This window comes from Scardinius erythrophthalmus (assembly GCF_964197995.2).
Source record: "Scardinius erythrophthalmus genome assembly, chromosome: 18".
NCBI classification, from domain to species: domain Eukaryota; kingdom Metazoa; phylum Chordata; class Actinopteri; order Cypriniformes; family Leuciscidae; genus Scardinius; species Scardinius erythrophthalmus.
Genome location: NC_138238.1, coordinates 14203485 through 14216385, shown reverse-complemented (window position 1 = coordinate 14216385; position 12901 = coordinate 14203485). Strand labels below are relative to the sequence as shown.

General features: G+C 36.8%; 1 protein-coding gene across 3 annotated transcripts in view; it reads left to right on the top strand.

Annotated features, from left to right (window-relative positions):
* Positions 1–12901, top strand: part of prkcea (protein kinase C, epsilon a) — a 67081-nt gene that overhangs the window by 22107 nt on the left and 32073 nt on the right. For all 3 annotated transcript variants that reach the window (XR_014032048.1, XM_081392313.1, XM_081392314.1), the window contains exons 3-8: positions 9214–9379; positions 9883–9917; positions 10915–11003; positions 12107–12236; positions 12324–12466; positions 12695–12794. Coding sequence is in view for 2 of the 3 variants with exons in the window: in XM_081392313.1 (XP_081248439.1) it covers positions 9214–9379; positions 9883–9917; positions 10915–11003; positions 12107–12236; positions 12324–12466; positions 12695–12794 (663 nt within the window). In the remaining variant the exon portion in view is untranslated. The remainder of the gene's footprint in view (positions 1–9213; positions 9380–9882; positions 9918–10914; positions 11004–12106; positions 12237–12323; positions 12467–12694; positions 12795–12901) is intronic.

Sequence of the window (12901 nt, the reverse complement as noted above, 5' to 3'; positions counted from 1 at the left end):
TAATACTAAAAGCTAAAGAACGTAAATTGTGAAAGACTCTTCTGAACGTTTCTTTTTAATGAATCACACATACTTGTGAATAAGTTGGAACGGTTTCTCAATCATCAATTTCAATCTTGTTTTCATCGTTCATCAGCTGGAAAATATTGTTCTGAAAGGGATTCAACTGTTATTGTTCCTCCCTATTCTCACAGAAGGTATATTGTATATTGTCTTGAGGCTCTTGAGACCTAAATCAGTGTATTTTATGGCGTGTAAACTAAGATACAGTTTATGAGTTTTATCAGTGGTATTATATAAGGATAAAGGAATGAAGTATGCTACCACATTTGGTTTCTTTGTTGATTTGAACAAAGAACAAACTTGAAATGATCCCAGAATTTGGCAACACAATTGCATTTCTGTTTTTCAAAATTTTCTTCCTCAAATTCAAAAGAATAATTAATGGAATGGGATTTTAAAGAACCAGATTTTGGTTTGTACAAATCCCTCCTCATGACCTTTGATCTTTGCTGCTATGGAGAGCAGTTTTTGGTACCTAGAGGTGGGAGAGTGTTGTCTTGTATCCACAAACTGATCCAATCAATGAGTATTACACACAAACTCACACACAGGAAAGATACTCTTTAGATGTGAAGGGCAGTTGAGCTATTTTCAGTGGTACCTCAAGCTACACAGACCAGAATAGCTCAGGCACTGCAGCGTCCTTGCTTTCTGTAAAATTACCCACGTTCCTACCTGCCTGACCCACGTCCCACTAGTGTTATGACCAATTCAGAACACGAATTTTCATTGCTGTTTACAGACTGCGCTGGTCACAGATGTTTCATTTGGATAAATGAAATATATTTCTGTCTGTTCCACTGCCTGAGTGCATTTATATACACATAAATCTTGAGATATTGAAAAGAAAATTGGAGCAATAAAGTATCCCGACTCCCACCTGCTTTGCGTAAGTTTGTCCCTTTTGCCGTTATCAGCTCACCCTTCTGATGTGAGGTGACACAGACGCTGTGCTTCTATCTTTACCCTCCTCTATTTATAGTGATCCTCTCATCAGCCAAATGTATTCCTCCTTTCTCAGGATTCTGACTCATCCCACCGTTCAATACATTTAACCATATTAGAGGATAACCAACACAGGTTGATAAAAGGAATAAGTAGGAAGTGTGTGTGTCTGTGTGTGTATTTGGCCTGGTAAACCCTACATTATGGGGACAAAATGTTCCCACAAAGATGGCATTAGCAGAAATTCTTGTTTTTGTGGGGACATTGTCAGGTCCCCATTAAGGGAAAAAAGCTTATAAATCATACTAAGTGATGTTGTTTGAGGGGTAGGGTTAGTGTAAGTGTATAAAATATACAGTTTGTACAGTATCAAAATCATTATGTCTATGGAAAGTCCTCATAAAACATGAAAAGTGTGTGTGTGTGTGTGTGTGTGTGTGTGTGTGTGTGTGTGTGTGTGTGTGTGTGTGTGTGTGTGTGTGTGTGTGTGTGTGTGTGTGTGTGTGTGTGTGTGTGTGTGTGTGTGTGTGTGTGTGTGTGTGTGTGTGTGTGTGTGTGTGTGTTACCCCTACGGAGTGGAAACGTTTTTGTCAGGTGCAGCATGTCAGTTGTTCAGGATTTACTGTCTGAAAATAGCAAGTGGGACTGAGCCATGGATTAAAAGACAGACAGACAGACAGACAGACAGACAGACAGACATACACACCTTATAGGTGAGACAAAACAATGGTGGCATGTGAAAAAGTTTATATAAAACATATTTATACACTACTGTTCAAAATTTTGGTCTGTAAGATTTTTTTTAAAGGAATTTTTTTTTTTTTTTTTTTGCTAATTGCCTTAAATTGATCAAAAGTGACAGCAAGGCATTTATAATGTTACAAAAGATTTTTATTTTAAATGCTGTTCTTTAGAACTTTGTTCAATCCTGAATAAAATTATCACAATTTCCCACAAAAAAATCTTAATCGTTTCAACTGATTTCAACATTGATAATGTTTCTATAGCAATGAATCAGCAAGACTATTTTCTATCTTTTACTATTAAAATAATGTTTTTTTATTTCACAATATTACTGTTTTTACTGTATTTTAGGATCAAATAAATTCAGCCTTGGTGAGCATCCTTCAAAAACATAAAATATTTTACCCAGATCTGTTGTGTTAGATTATGGCAGTAGTAACCTAAATGTAAAAAGGTGAAATGACCCAAATAAATCAATATAAATCAATATGTATCCAATATTGAGTGGTCCTGATAAATTAAAATATCTCAGATAACCATTATGCTACTTATATATTGTGTATCCCTAGTTTAAAAGGCTGAACACTTTGTAAACACATAAAAAACTATTCTATTTAGTTCAAGTCACATTTATTTGTATAGTGCTTTTCACAATACATTTAGTTTCAAAGCAGCTTTACACAAAATGCATGAATCCACATTACAATTTAGAGTAATCTGTTATCAGAAGTGACTGTGTCCATGTATTTCAGAACTTTACATCGTGCAGTTAACTAACAATGTAGTAATTTAAGGCAGAAACAATGAGCTCATTGAAGTAATTATTACAATTTGTGAACATAATGATTACAATACATAGAAAATGTAGCATTGGTGCATGTTGATTCAAAGTTTGCATCATCTCATCTCTTCACAGTGATGTGCATTCATAGCAATACGAAAAAGACCAAATATTGCCACAGCTGTCCTCTAACAAACCCTTTAACCCCATTTCTGTCCATCTTCTTCCTGATTGGCTGTCCCCATCCACTTCCTGTTCGTCCTACACTTGAACTTTCTCCCAGGGTTCATGTGTTCACCGCTCAGTGAGTGTCAGCATTTGGCTGCTTACCATGCAAATGTATGCAGGGCTGCTAGGAGAGGTGGTATTGGCTATTTTTATATTTTTCTTAATGAGTTTCTGTGTCTGACGCTTCAGTGCACTAAATGCTCCCTTCCATGTTGTCTCCTTCTCTCGTCAACTTCCCCACTCCTCCCTTAAAATCCAAATCTGTCTATCTGCATGTTGAGGGGATCTTCTGCGGTCGCTGCGTGTGTTTGTTCAGCGGGGCGGCCCAGGCTCTGAGATGGTTTAGATTAAAGGGGTTGCCATGGAAACGAGCCTGTGCGCTCACACTTATAGATGGATAGAGTGGGTGAGAGGTCTGAGAGCAGGAGAGAAAGAAAGAGAGATGGAGTAAAGGGTGAAAGAGTGGACAGGGTCATAATCTGAGCAATGACACTGCCGTTGTGAAGAGTTTTCGGATTAGTTCGCATAACCTCGCACAGATGTTTGTCATTCAAATCCAGCTCGGTATGTGCGGCATTATGAAAACTCGATATTATGTTCGATAATATCTGTTCTAGGTGTTGGGGCTCTGACTCACTGGTGATCTTAATGTATTTCCCTTCCTGCGATCAAGGACCCTCAATGGAATAATCTGCAATCATTTTGTTAGAGAGATAGAGAGTCATGTGACAGATGGCTAGTTAGATAACATCTCAGATTACTACGTCACTGCGGCTCAGTAATACTGTAGGACATGTGATATCACCTGCCAAGCTTACCAGATACAACACTCTTGTGACTCAAATACATGACTGAAGGAATCTTTCATACATCCATAGTGAAAGTACACCTTTCAAAAGTTTGGGGTCAGTTTCAATGTTGATAATATATAACATAACCGTTATTATAACATTTTCAGGATTCCTAGATGGATAGAAAATTCAAAAGAACAGCATTTATTTGAAATGGAAATCTTTTGAAACATTATAAAAGTCGTTACTGTCACTTTTAATCAATTTAAGGCATCCTTACTCAATAAAAGTAGGCTATTAATCTTTTGAACAGTAGTGTATTCTGTATTCCTTATTTAATTGGATGATGTGATCTTTGTGTACGTTGCAGCCACTTATTGTGAAAATTACACACGACTTAAGTTCTAAGCATTTCTAAGCATATTTATTTTGCCGCCTATATTAAAAGGCTACTCTATTCACACAGCAGGAGACTAGCTGCAAGTACACTTTCAGTGTGTTGAGCCTATTTTTGCTGTCCGTTGTCCGCTGAACTAATAATTGAAAATACACTCTTAATCTATTCATTAACACAATCTTTTACTACATATGCTTTTATGAAGCAACATAAAGTACTGGAGTGAACTGCTCACACTCAATACAGGTTACGTGCACATTGACAAGCACATAGAGCAGTTTCTCTTCAGTTAATCTGACTGAGTCCAGATGATTTTATAACAGATTATAGCTTTTGCAATTTGGGGTTTGAGTTCCATTCTGTGTTGATTAATTACTGTGCGTTTGGTTCACCATCTCATGTAAATTACATTTCGCAACAATCAATTTGTAATAACTCTGAATGACCAAGTTCTCATGTATTTCTGCTGAAAATGAAATGCATCTTGAGTCTCTAACACTCCTGTTGAAAAGACCAGCATCGCCAACATACAGTGTCTTGTGTTTTGTTCTGCAGCATGGGTTGCTGGTATGCTGTTGTAAAGCCTTCTGAACAGTTTAACCACACTTTAAAACCGAATGAAATTAAACTGAAATGTGTTCGAATTCACTCAAATTTGACTGAAACCAAAAAATTTTAAATATCGCACATCACTCGAGCTTGCTGAATCACATAATAGCTTTAATATGCAATGTTTCGTACTATATATTTAAAGGTATTTTATATTTCTATATATATACACATTCCTCGAATATTATACTGAAAGTTCATTATACTTAAAAGAAAAGAATGCATGAACGTAATATCTAATTTTATTCAACTAAACTGAGTGAGTTGCAACAGATGTCTAGTTCACAGAGTGTTTTGAATCAGACTGAATAAGGAGTATAATTAAAGGGCCCCTATTATGGATTTTTGAAAATGACCTTTCATGTAGTGTGTAACATATATCTAAGTGAAGTCGACTCTGAGTCATAAGCCGTTTCGTTGTGACGTCAAGGCGAAACATTAGCATATTGCCCGCCCACAGACACCAGGGAAAACTTGAACCTCAAACATGCAGCTGTTTCCTGTGGATACTGGATAGCATCATGTTGAGAAGATGCGGTGTCTACAATGCGAAAGTAAAGCCAGTTTTTTTTTTTCACTGCCCAAGGATGAGCATGTGAAGAATCCGTAAAATTAATCTTTACCACAATATCACAGCAGTATAATCCTAAACTTTTGCTTTGTTCCCTTTATTTTACTGACAACTGCTTCTCAAATCTCAGAGTTCAATGCAGGATTCGCAAACCACTTGCTCTTGAAAGATGGTGTTCAGAATACTTAGTTTTGAGTTTTACATTGTGTAGGTCTCCTCATTGTTCGTTTCTGTCTTTAGTTTACGGTGTAGGAAGCCTCAGGACACAAAGCTGACGTTGTTATGTCAATGGGCGGTTTTGTTTTCGAACGCGCGTGCTGTACGCAGTAAACCAATCACAACAGACAGAGCTGTCTGGCCAATCAGAGCAGAGTAGCTTGCGGAAAGGAGGGATTTAGAGAGATTGATTCATCTGACGAGTCGTTTGAGAATCATTGAAAATGTGGTGATGTGCAAATGTATATTTTGAGGAAATTGAACAGTTTTTTGACCTTTGATGCATGTAGGAGACTCCAAAACAACATAAGGAAACTTTAAAATAGCATAATGGGGCACTTTAAGTGTTATTTTGTGTGTTTTTGCAAGGTATTAATATAGGGAGAGATGCATTAGAGTCTAATGTTCCTTTTATGTTGGGATTTTATAGGGGTTTCTGTTATTTTGCAGTTTTGCATGGATTACCATTGTGGTAAAAGAGTAGAGCCTGTTATTAGGTCAAGGATTGGCTGTAAACCTTTTAAAAGACTATTTATGCTTTATGTTGCTTAACTGTGTACATGCAAGTCTATAGTGATAGTATCTTTTATACAATAGCACATATAGTTAACTGCAAAAGATGTGAGTCAACATGATGTTGAAGCTTTTAAATTGTATGAGTTAGCTTGGACAATATTTCAATTAAATTGCAGTGAGCATGTTTATGTAGTACAAAATCAACATTTAAAGTTAATTTTGCCAGAATGTTTTGCCAACTTATTACGGTTTACAGTGCAGCAAACTTTCCTTGGTCAGCCAGTTTCGACAGAAAGAAGGTGACGGTGGCCCACTAGACTACCACAAAACTAGCACTAACCAGTTTGTACCAGCATGCTCTTTTCCGGCGGTTGCTATCAATTTGCACTATTTGTGCAGCTCTAAACTCTTTGAACTTTACCTGAGATGATTAAATTGAAAGTTGTGTGGCTCATCTGCCACTCATTGATCAATCTGAAAGTATGGAACTGACTGTCATTGAGTTATAAGCAGATTTGGAATCTCTCTCTCTCTCTATCCCTCTTTTTCTGATTGATGCCATTTTAATTGGTCCCATGCTGTGCTCTGGCTGGATTGGAGAGTGCTTGTGGGTGGCGTGTCTGGGGCTGAAGTGGCATTGGCGTGGGTGGAGGCTGCCCCGAGCTCCTCTTGGCTGTCTGACCGTGGGCGAATACAACCGTTCGGCTCAAACTCTCATCAGCTCAGCCTTTCATAAGCCAAACAGGAGAATAGTGGTGAAATATACACAAATTAAAAAAGAGGAACACAGAGTTGTGGAAGGATGAATATAGTGTGGATGAAAAGGAGAGACAGTGGTTTAGTGGAGCGCACGTGCGCATCGTCCCTGATCACCATGGACACAGTCACTAGGGAAAGTGTTCATGCATTCTCACCTGCTGCATGTCATGAGACCTGAATGAGAGAGATAATGATTGTAAAGGTGTATGTCTACTGTACACCTTCATCACATCTCTTTTACATGATGTTTCATAAAGACGGCAATGGACATTTTTTTGGCACCCATGAGGAAAACAGCTTTTAAATCATACTAAATGATATAAAATGTAAAAATTTAGAAAGTTTTCTGTGATGGTAGGTTTATGGTTAGGGGAAAGAATATACAGTTTGTACAGTATAAAAATCATTATGTCTATGGAACTATATATACAATATGATGACGCCATATTATAGATGCATCAACAATGAATTGCGGTGAAAGGTGTGCCAAACCGTGAGTGAAGAATATAACCCCAAATATATATAAAATACATAATAAATAATAATAATAATACTAATAATTACATGTTGCTAAGCTAACATGACATTATGTGATGCTGCCTTGGTCAAAATCTCTAAAGAAAGCCTTCATGTTGGGCCTATGATGCCTTAAAATGTTGTCTAGTTAGTCAGCACGCTAGGTTTTAAAACAGAACTATTGATTTCCTCCCTGCGTCATGTTCATGTCAAATTAAATACGGTGACTAGATCTATAAAGTGAATACAAAGAGTATGAACTCCACTGTTATCATGTCTTCTCTTTCAGCGTGTGTGTGTGGTATACTAAGGTGAACAGTGTTGTGCTGGGAGGTATAGGTGTGTTCTGGTTAAGCCCTGCTTTTTGAGCAGATGGATAATGTATTATGTAAGCACATCTATCCCACTAATGGCCCTTTTAGCTGCCACGCTGTTCTCCTGAGCAGCTGCCCGTTCCAGAAGACAGGACGCTCTCTGATATCAGACAAAACAAGCACACAACTTGCCTCAGGAGCACCCTGACATGAGACAGAACTCGGATACACACAGACGTTCACGCACACTCTTACCGATTTGTCCCCCAGGATGCTTGCAATGGTAATTGTGCTGAGCCTAGTCTCTCTATGGGGGCTGCTTGCCACCCTATGGGGATTCTTAGCTGTAATCACACCTCTGCAGCAGCTTCTCTTACAGACAGCGTTAAAATAATGCAGCCCACACATACGCTGCTGTACTGAAAGACAAGAAGTGTGGGAGGAGTTGGATGACAAGTTTATTGGAACCAAACAACAGGGAGAAACTACTCTCTTTCAAGGAAACCACTCTCTCTCTCACACTCATTGACGGACAGAGGGCACATTATGGACACCGCCACAACACACGTAGTGATGTGAATGTAATTTCACAGTTGTTTGTCTGATGAAGGAACGCTGTCCCCCTCAAAGGCATCACCTGACTGCTGGAATGCATGGAGCCGTGGTGGTCGGTCACATGGTTGGTCAGGTGGTCCTCGGCCGCCGGTTTCTCATGATCAACACACTTACACAATTACTGCAGCCCTCAAATGGGGCAAAGTGAGGGGAAGAGTTGCTTGAGAATCAATGATGTGTTTGTTCACTTTCTCTGCTGGCTGGGTTAACCTTTATCATGAGGCTTCTTGAGGAGCCCTGGTGGCCAGGGTTCTAGTGTGTGGATATGTGTGTGATTTATCTTTGATGGAATAATGACGCAAAAATAATGATTGTTCTCAAACAGGTTCCCTTAAACACTCCCACATGTCTGCTATTGGTTGAACTAACAGGTAGCTCCGCCCCATGCTCACACCATTGGTTGAACCAATTTTACTATGTCAGGCTGGTGGTGATATATGAAAAAATGGCATAGACAGTTGAAGTATAATTTAATTTCATTGAAAAATGTAATTCAATAGAAGTCTCTTATCCTCACCAAAGCTGCATTTATTTGGTCAAAAATACAGTAAAGTATATTGTGAAATGATTACAATTTAAAATAATGGTTACATGTATTTTTATATATTTAATATAGATATTATGTTAATGTGGGTTTTTTTTTCTGCTGTGGAAAGCAGCCGTTACTTCAACTTGTGTTGTGTGATCCTTCCGAAATCATTCTAATGCTGATTTGGTTATCAAGCTAAATTTAGAATAATAATCAATGTGGAAAATAGTTGTGCTGCTTTATATTTTTTTAAGGATTCTTCGACAATTAGAAAGTTCAAAAGAACAGCATTTGTTTGAAATAGAAATCTTTTGTATGATTGTCTTTATCGTAACCTTTTATCAGTTAATGTGTTCTTGCTGGAAAAAAGTAATCATTAATTTAAAAAAAAATCTCCAAAAGTCTTCTCCAAAGACTCCAACTTTTGAATGGTAGTGATTTTTCTTTAGATATCTTTATAATCCACACAAATGTAATATAAAAGGAGAACTAGAAATTGTGCAATATTCTGATGAATGTGTTATGAGTGATGATAAACTAAACATAAAATAAAAAATAAAATTCATCCAACACACTTATATTCAACTAACTTATTGTTAAATGTCTTTATTTTTTGCAGCTGCATCATCCAATGAAAATGAGGAGAGAGTGTTCCGTGAGCGGATGCGTCCACGAAAACGTCAGGGGGCGGTTCGGAGGCGTGTCCACCAGGTTAACGGTCACAAGTTTATGGCCACCTACCTGAGACAGCCCACCTACTGCTCCCATTGCAGAGATTTCATCTGGTAAGAGAAGATGCGTGTTGCTCCTCACCTGTAGCCCTGTATGTCATCCACAATAGCTACTTCTATACAGGACTACCTTTATTATAAGGTGCTTTTCAGATATATAAAAGGTTTATGTCGTTTTCAAAGGCGAAACCTGATGCTAATCCAGGCACTCCTCCTGATTACAACAAAGGAGTTTGTGTAATGAATATTAATATTGAAAGCAAATTAGAGCCACTGTCCTTTGTGCCAGTGCAGAGGGCATTTTATAGATTAGACAGATGTTTATTTTTTATCTCTGCAAACAGTTCCTCCCAGTAGTAATAACTGTTCAGTCTAACTATTTGCATACCTAGTGCATCCCTGTGGCTATACACAATGCTGCTTGTTGCCACTGATAGAATCCGCTATAGAGATTTGTGTTGTAGCACAACCCACCCTCTGCTGGTCGAAAACAGAACTGCTGAATCCTGCTGTGTGTCAGAGTTGTTTAACACATTTATTTCTCTGTGGTTCTGCAGGGGTGTGTTGGGGAAACAGGGGTATCAGTGTCAGGGTGAGTAAGATGCCCTTCTCTTATGTACAGTGATAGTAGAATCAATTATAATATTTCCTGGTTTGATTCATCTTTGTTTTTAGATATCTAATGGAAAAAGTGGTAACACTTTACAATAAGGTCCCATTAGTTACATTTCTGTTAATTCATTATTTAACTAAATAACAATGAGCAGTACATTTGTTTAATTGTTTATTAATCTTTGTCAATGTTAGGTAATAAAAATACAACTTTCCATAGTTAGTTCAGGTTAGCTCAGGTTCATTAAATAATATTAGCAAAGATGACTTTTGATTTTAAATGGTTCGTTAACCCAAAAATGAAAATTCTGTCATTAATTCCTCACGCTCATGTCATTCCAAGCCCGTAGGACTTTCGTTTTTTTTTTTTTTTATCAAGCTTTTTTAATTAAATCTAAGAGATTTCTGTCCCTCCATTGACAGTCTACGCAACTACCACTTTGATGCTTCAAACAGTTCATAAAGACATTGTAAAAATAATCCATATGAATTGAGCGTTTTAGTCTAAATTTTCTGAAGAGACTCGGTTGCTTTATATGATGAACAGATTGAATTTAGGCTCAAGCTTCTTCTCGCATGTCAAGCCGGTTCGGTTGAGCTTTTGTTCATTTTCGCTGTTTATCATATAAAGCGATCGTGTCTCTACAGAAAATTTGGAATAATCAGCTCAGTTCATATTTTTATGAACTTTTTGAAGGGACAGAAAGCTCTCAGATTTCATCAAAAATATCTTCATTTGTATTCCGAAGATGAACGAAAGTCTTACGGGTTTGGAACTACATGAGGGTGAGCAATTAATTATAGAATTTTTCATTTTGGTTAAACTAACCCTTTAATAATGTATTAGTAAATGTTGAAATTTAGATTAAGATACATTCTTTTGAAGTATTTTTCATGGTTAATTCATGTTAACTAATGTAACCTTATTGTAAAGTGTTACAGAAGTAAACTTTTTGCCTATTCCTTAAATCTCTCAGTGTGTACCTGCGTGGTCCATAAGAGATGCCATGAGCTCATCATAACAAAATGTGCTGGCTTGAAGAAACAGGAAGACACTCCTGAAGAGGTCAGTTCTACTTTTCTCTCAAAAGACTGAGCTATGTTTGAGTTAGCGTAGTAATACTAGTTTTTGCAGTATGTATACTGCAGATCATTTTATGACTTACTACATTTGCCAAATGTTGACAATTATCACAACAGAAAATACAGCGAGGAATACAACGTGGCTAACTTGACCTTCATTTTACAGTGTGACAAATGATATCAGATATCAATTCTTTCTTTCTTGTAATATTTACAAACAATTTTGTGGTGATTGCATCACACATAACATAATGAGATAACTGTACTGTAACAAGATCATGATGGTTGTTTTAAATGTTAAAGATTGATGCATAATATGTAATGACACACATAGTATTTTTTATTCTATTATAGTATTTATTTGTATTTTTATTTTATTCTACATTTATATTTTAAGTTTTGTTTTTTAGTTTAAGGTTTAGTCATTTTTTTTTGTTTTTAAGTTTTTTTTATTCCAGTTTTAGTACTTATAGTCCTTCAGCTTAAACTCATTTTATTTAAATTCATTCTCATTTTTTAAATATAATAATACAAATATTATTTTATTTCAGCTTTATTTAAATTAACATCAATTATTATTTAAGGCCCAGGCACCAATGGTGCGAAAACTCAGCTTATTATTAAAACCACATTGTTATTAAGGTAACACTTTACAATAAGGTTTAATTTGTTAACATTAGTTAACTACGTTAGTTGATATAAACTAACAGTGAACAATACTTCTGCAGCATTTATCGATCTTATTTAATGCTAATCTCAACATTTACTAATATATTATTAAAATCTAACTTTTGTTTCTGTTAACATTAGTTTATGCACTAACATGAACATTTTACAAAACTAACATTAACAAAAGTTAATAAATGCTGTTTGCTCACTGTTAGTTTATGTAAGTTAATGCATGAACTAATGTTAACAAATGAGACCTTGTTGTAAAGTGTTACCATTAATAGTTGTATGTTTTAGTTAACAATACCAACATTGAGCCCATGTTCCTAAAACTACTGAACCTGCTCAGGATTTCCTCAGCAGAGAGATCAGTTGAATTGTGGGTATCGTAGCATGAATGATGTTTTGTTTTTACAGGTTGGCTCCCAGCGCTTCAGTGTAAACATTCCACACATGTTCAGCATTCACAATTACAAAGTCCCCACCTTCTGTGACCACTGCGGCTCCTTACTTTGGGGACTGATGCGGCAAGGCCTGCAGTGCAAAGGCAAGCGTTGCAGATTCCAGTGATGAATGATTTGTGATCAAACATCTGCTTTTGTTGCCATATATTCATTTATCTTCCTGTTTTCAGCCTGTAAAATGAATGTCCATCGGCGTTGTGAAAGTAATGTAGCTCCTAGCTGTGGTGTCGATGCCAGAAAAATTGCTAAAGTGCTTGCTGATCTCGGGGTGACACCAGACAAAATCTCCAACAGTACTCAACGCAGGAAAAAGGTGAGTAGAATTAAATATCTGCAGAATGTGGGGTGGCCAGATGGAACATGGGTCGATGCAAAAACTAAATGATGACTTTATAAGCAGAGGAATAAAATAAATAAAAGTATGACCACTCTAAATAATGATGCAGTAAAATGAGGCCAGTGATGATTGTGACAGTGATGTAAAGGATTAGGACATTAAAATATTAAAAAGCAGTAATATTAAAAAATGTTTTCTCTTCAGTTGACTCCAGGGCAGGACCCTCAGCAATCCACGACAGAAGCCCCTTCATCAGAGGAGTCTGACCGATGCAAATCAGCTCCAACTTCACCCTGCGACCAGGGTACAGAATTACACAAACTCTATTGTGCATACTCTGCAATCTTACTCATTCACTATTAATCATTCATCATTTATTTGCATAATTAAAGTGTTAGTTCACCCAAAAAT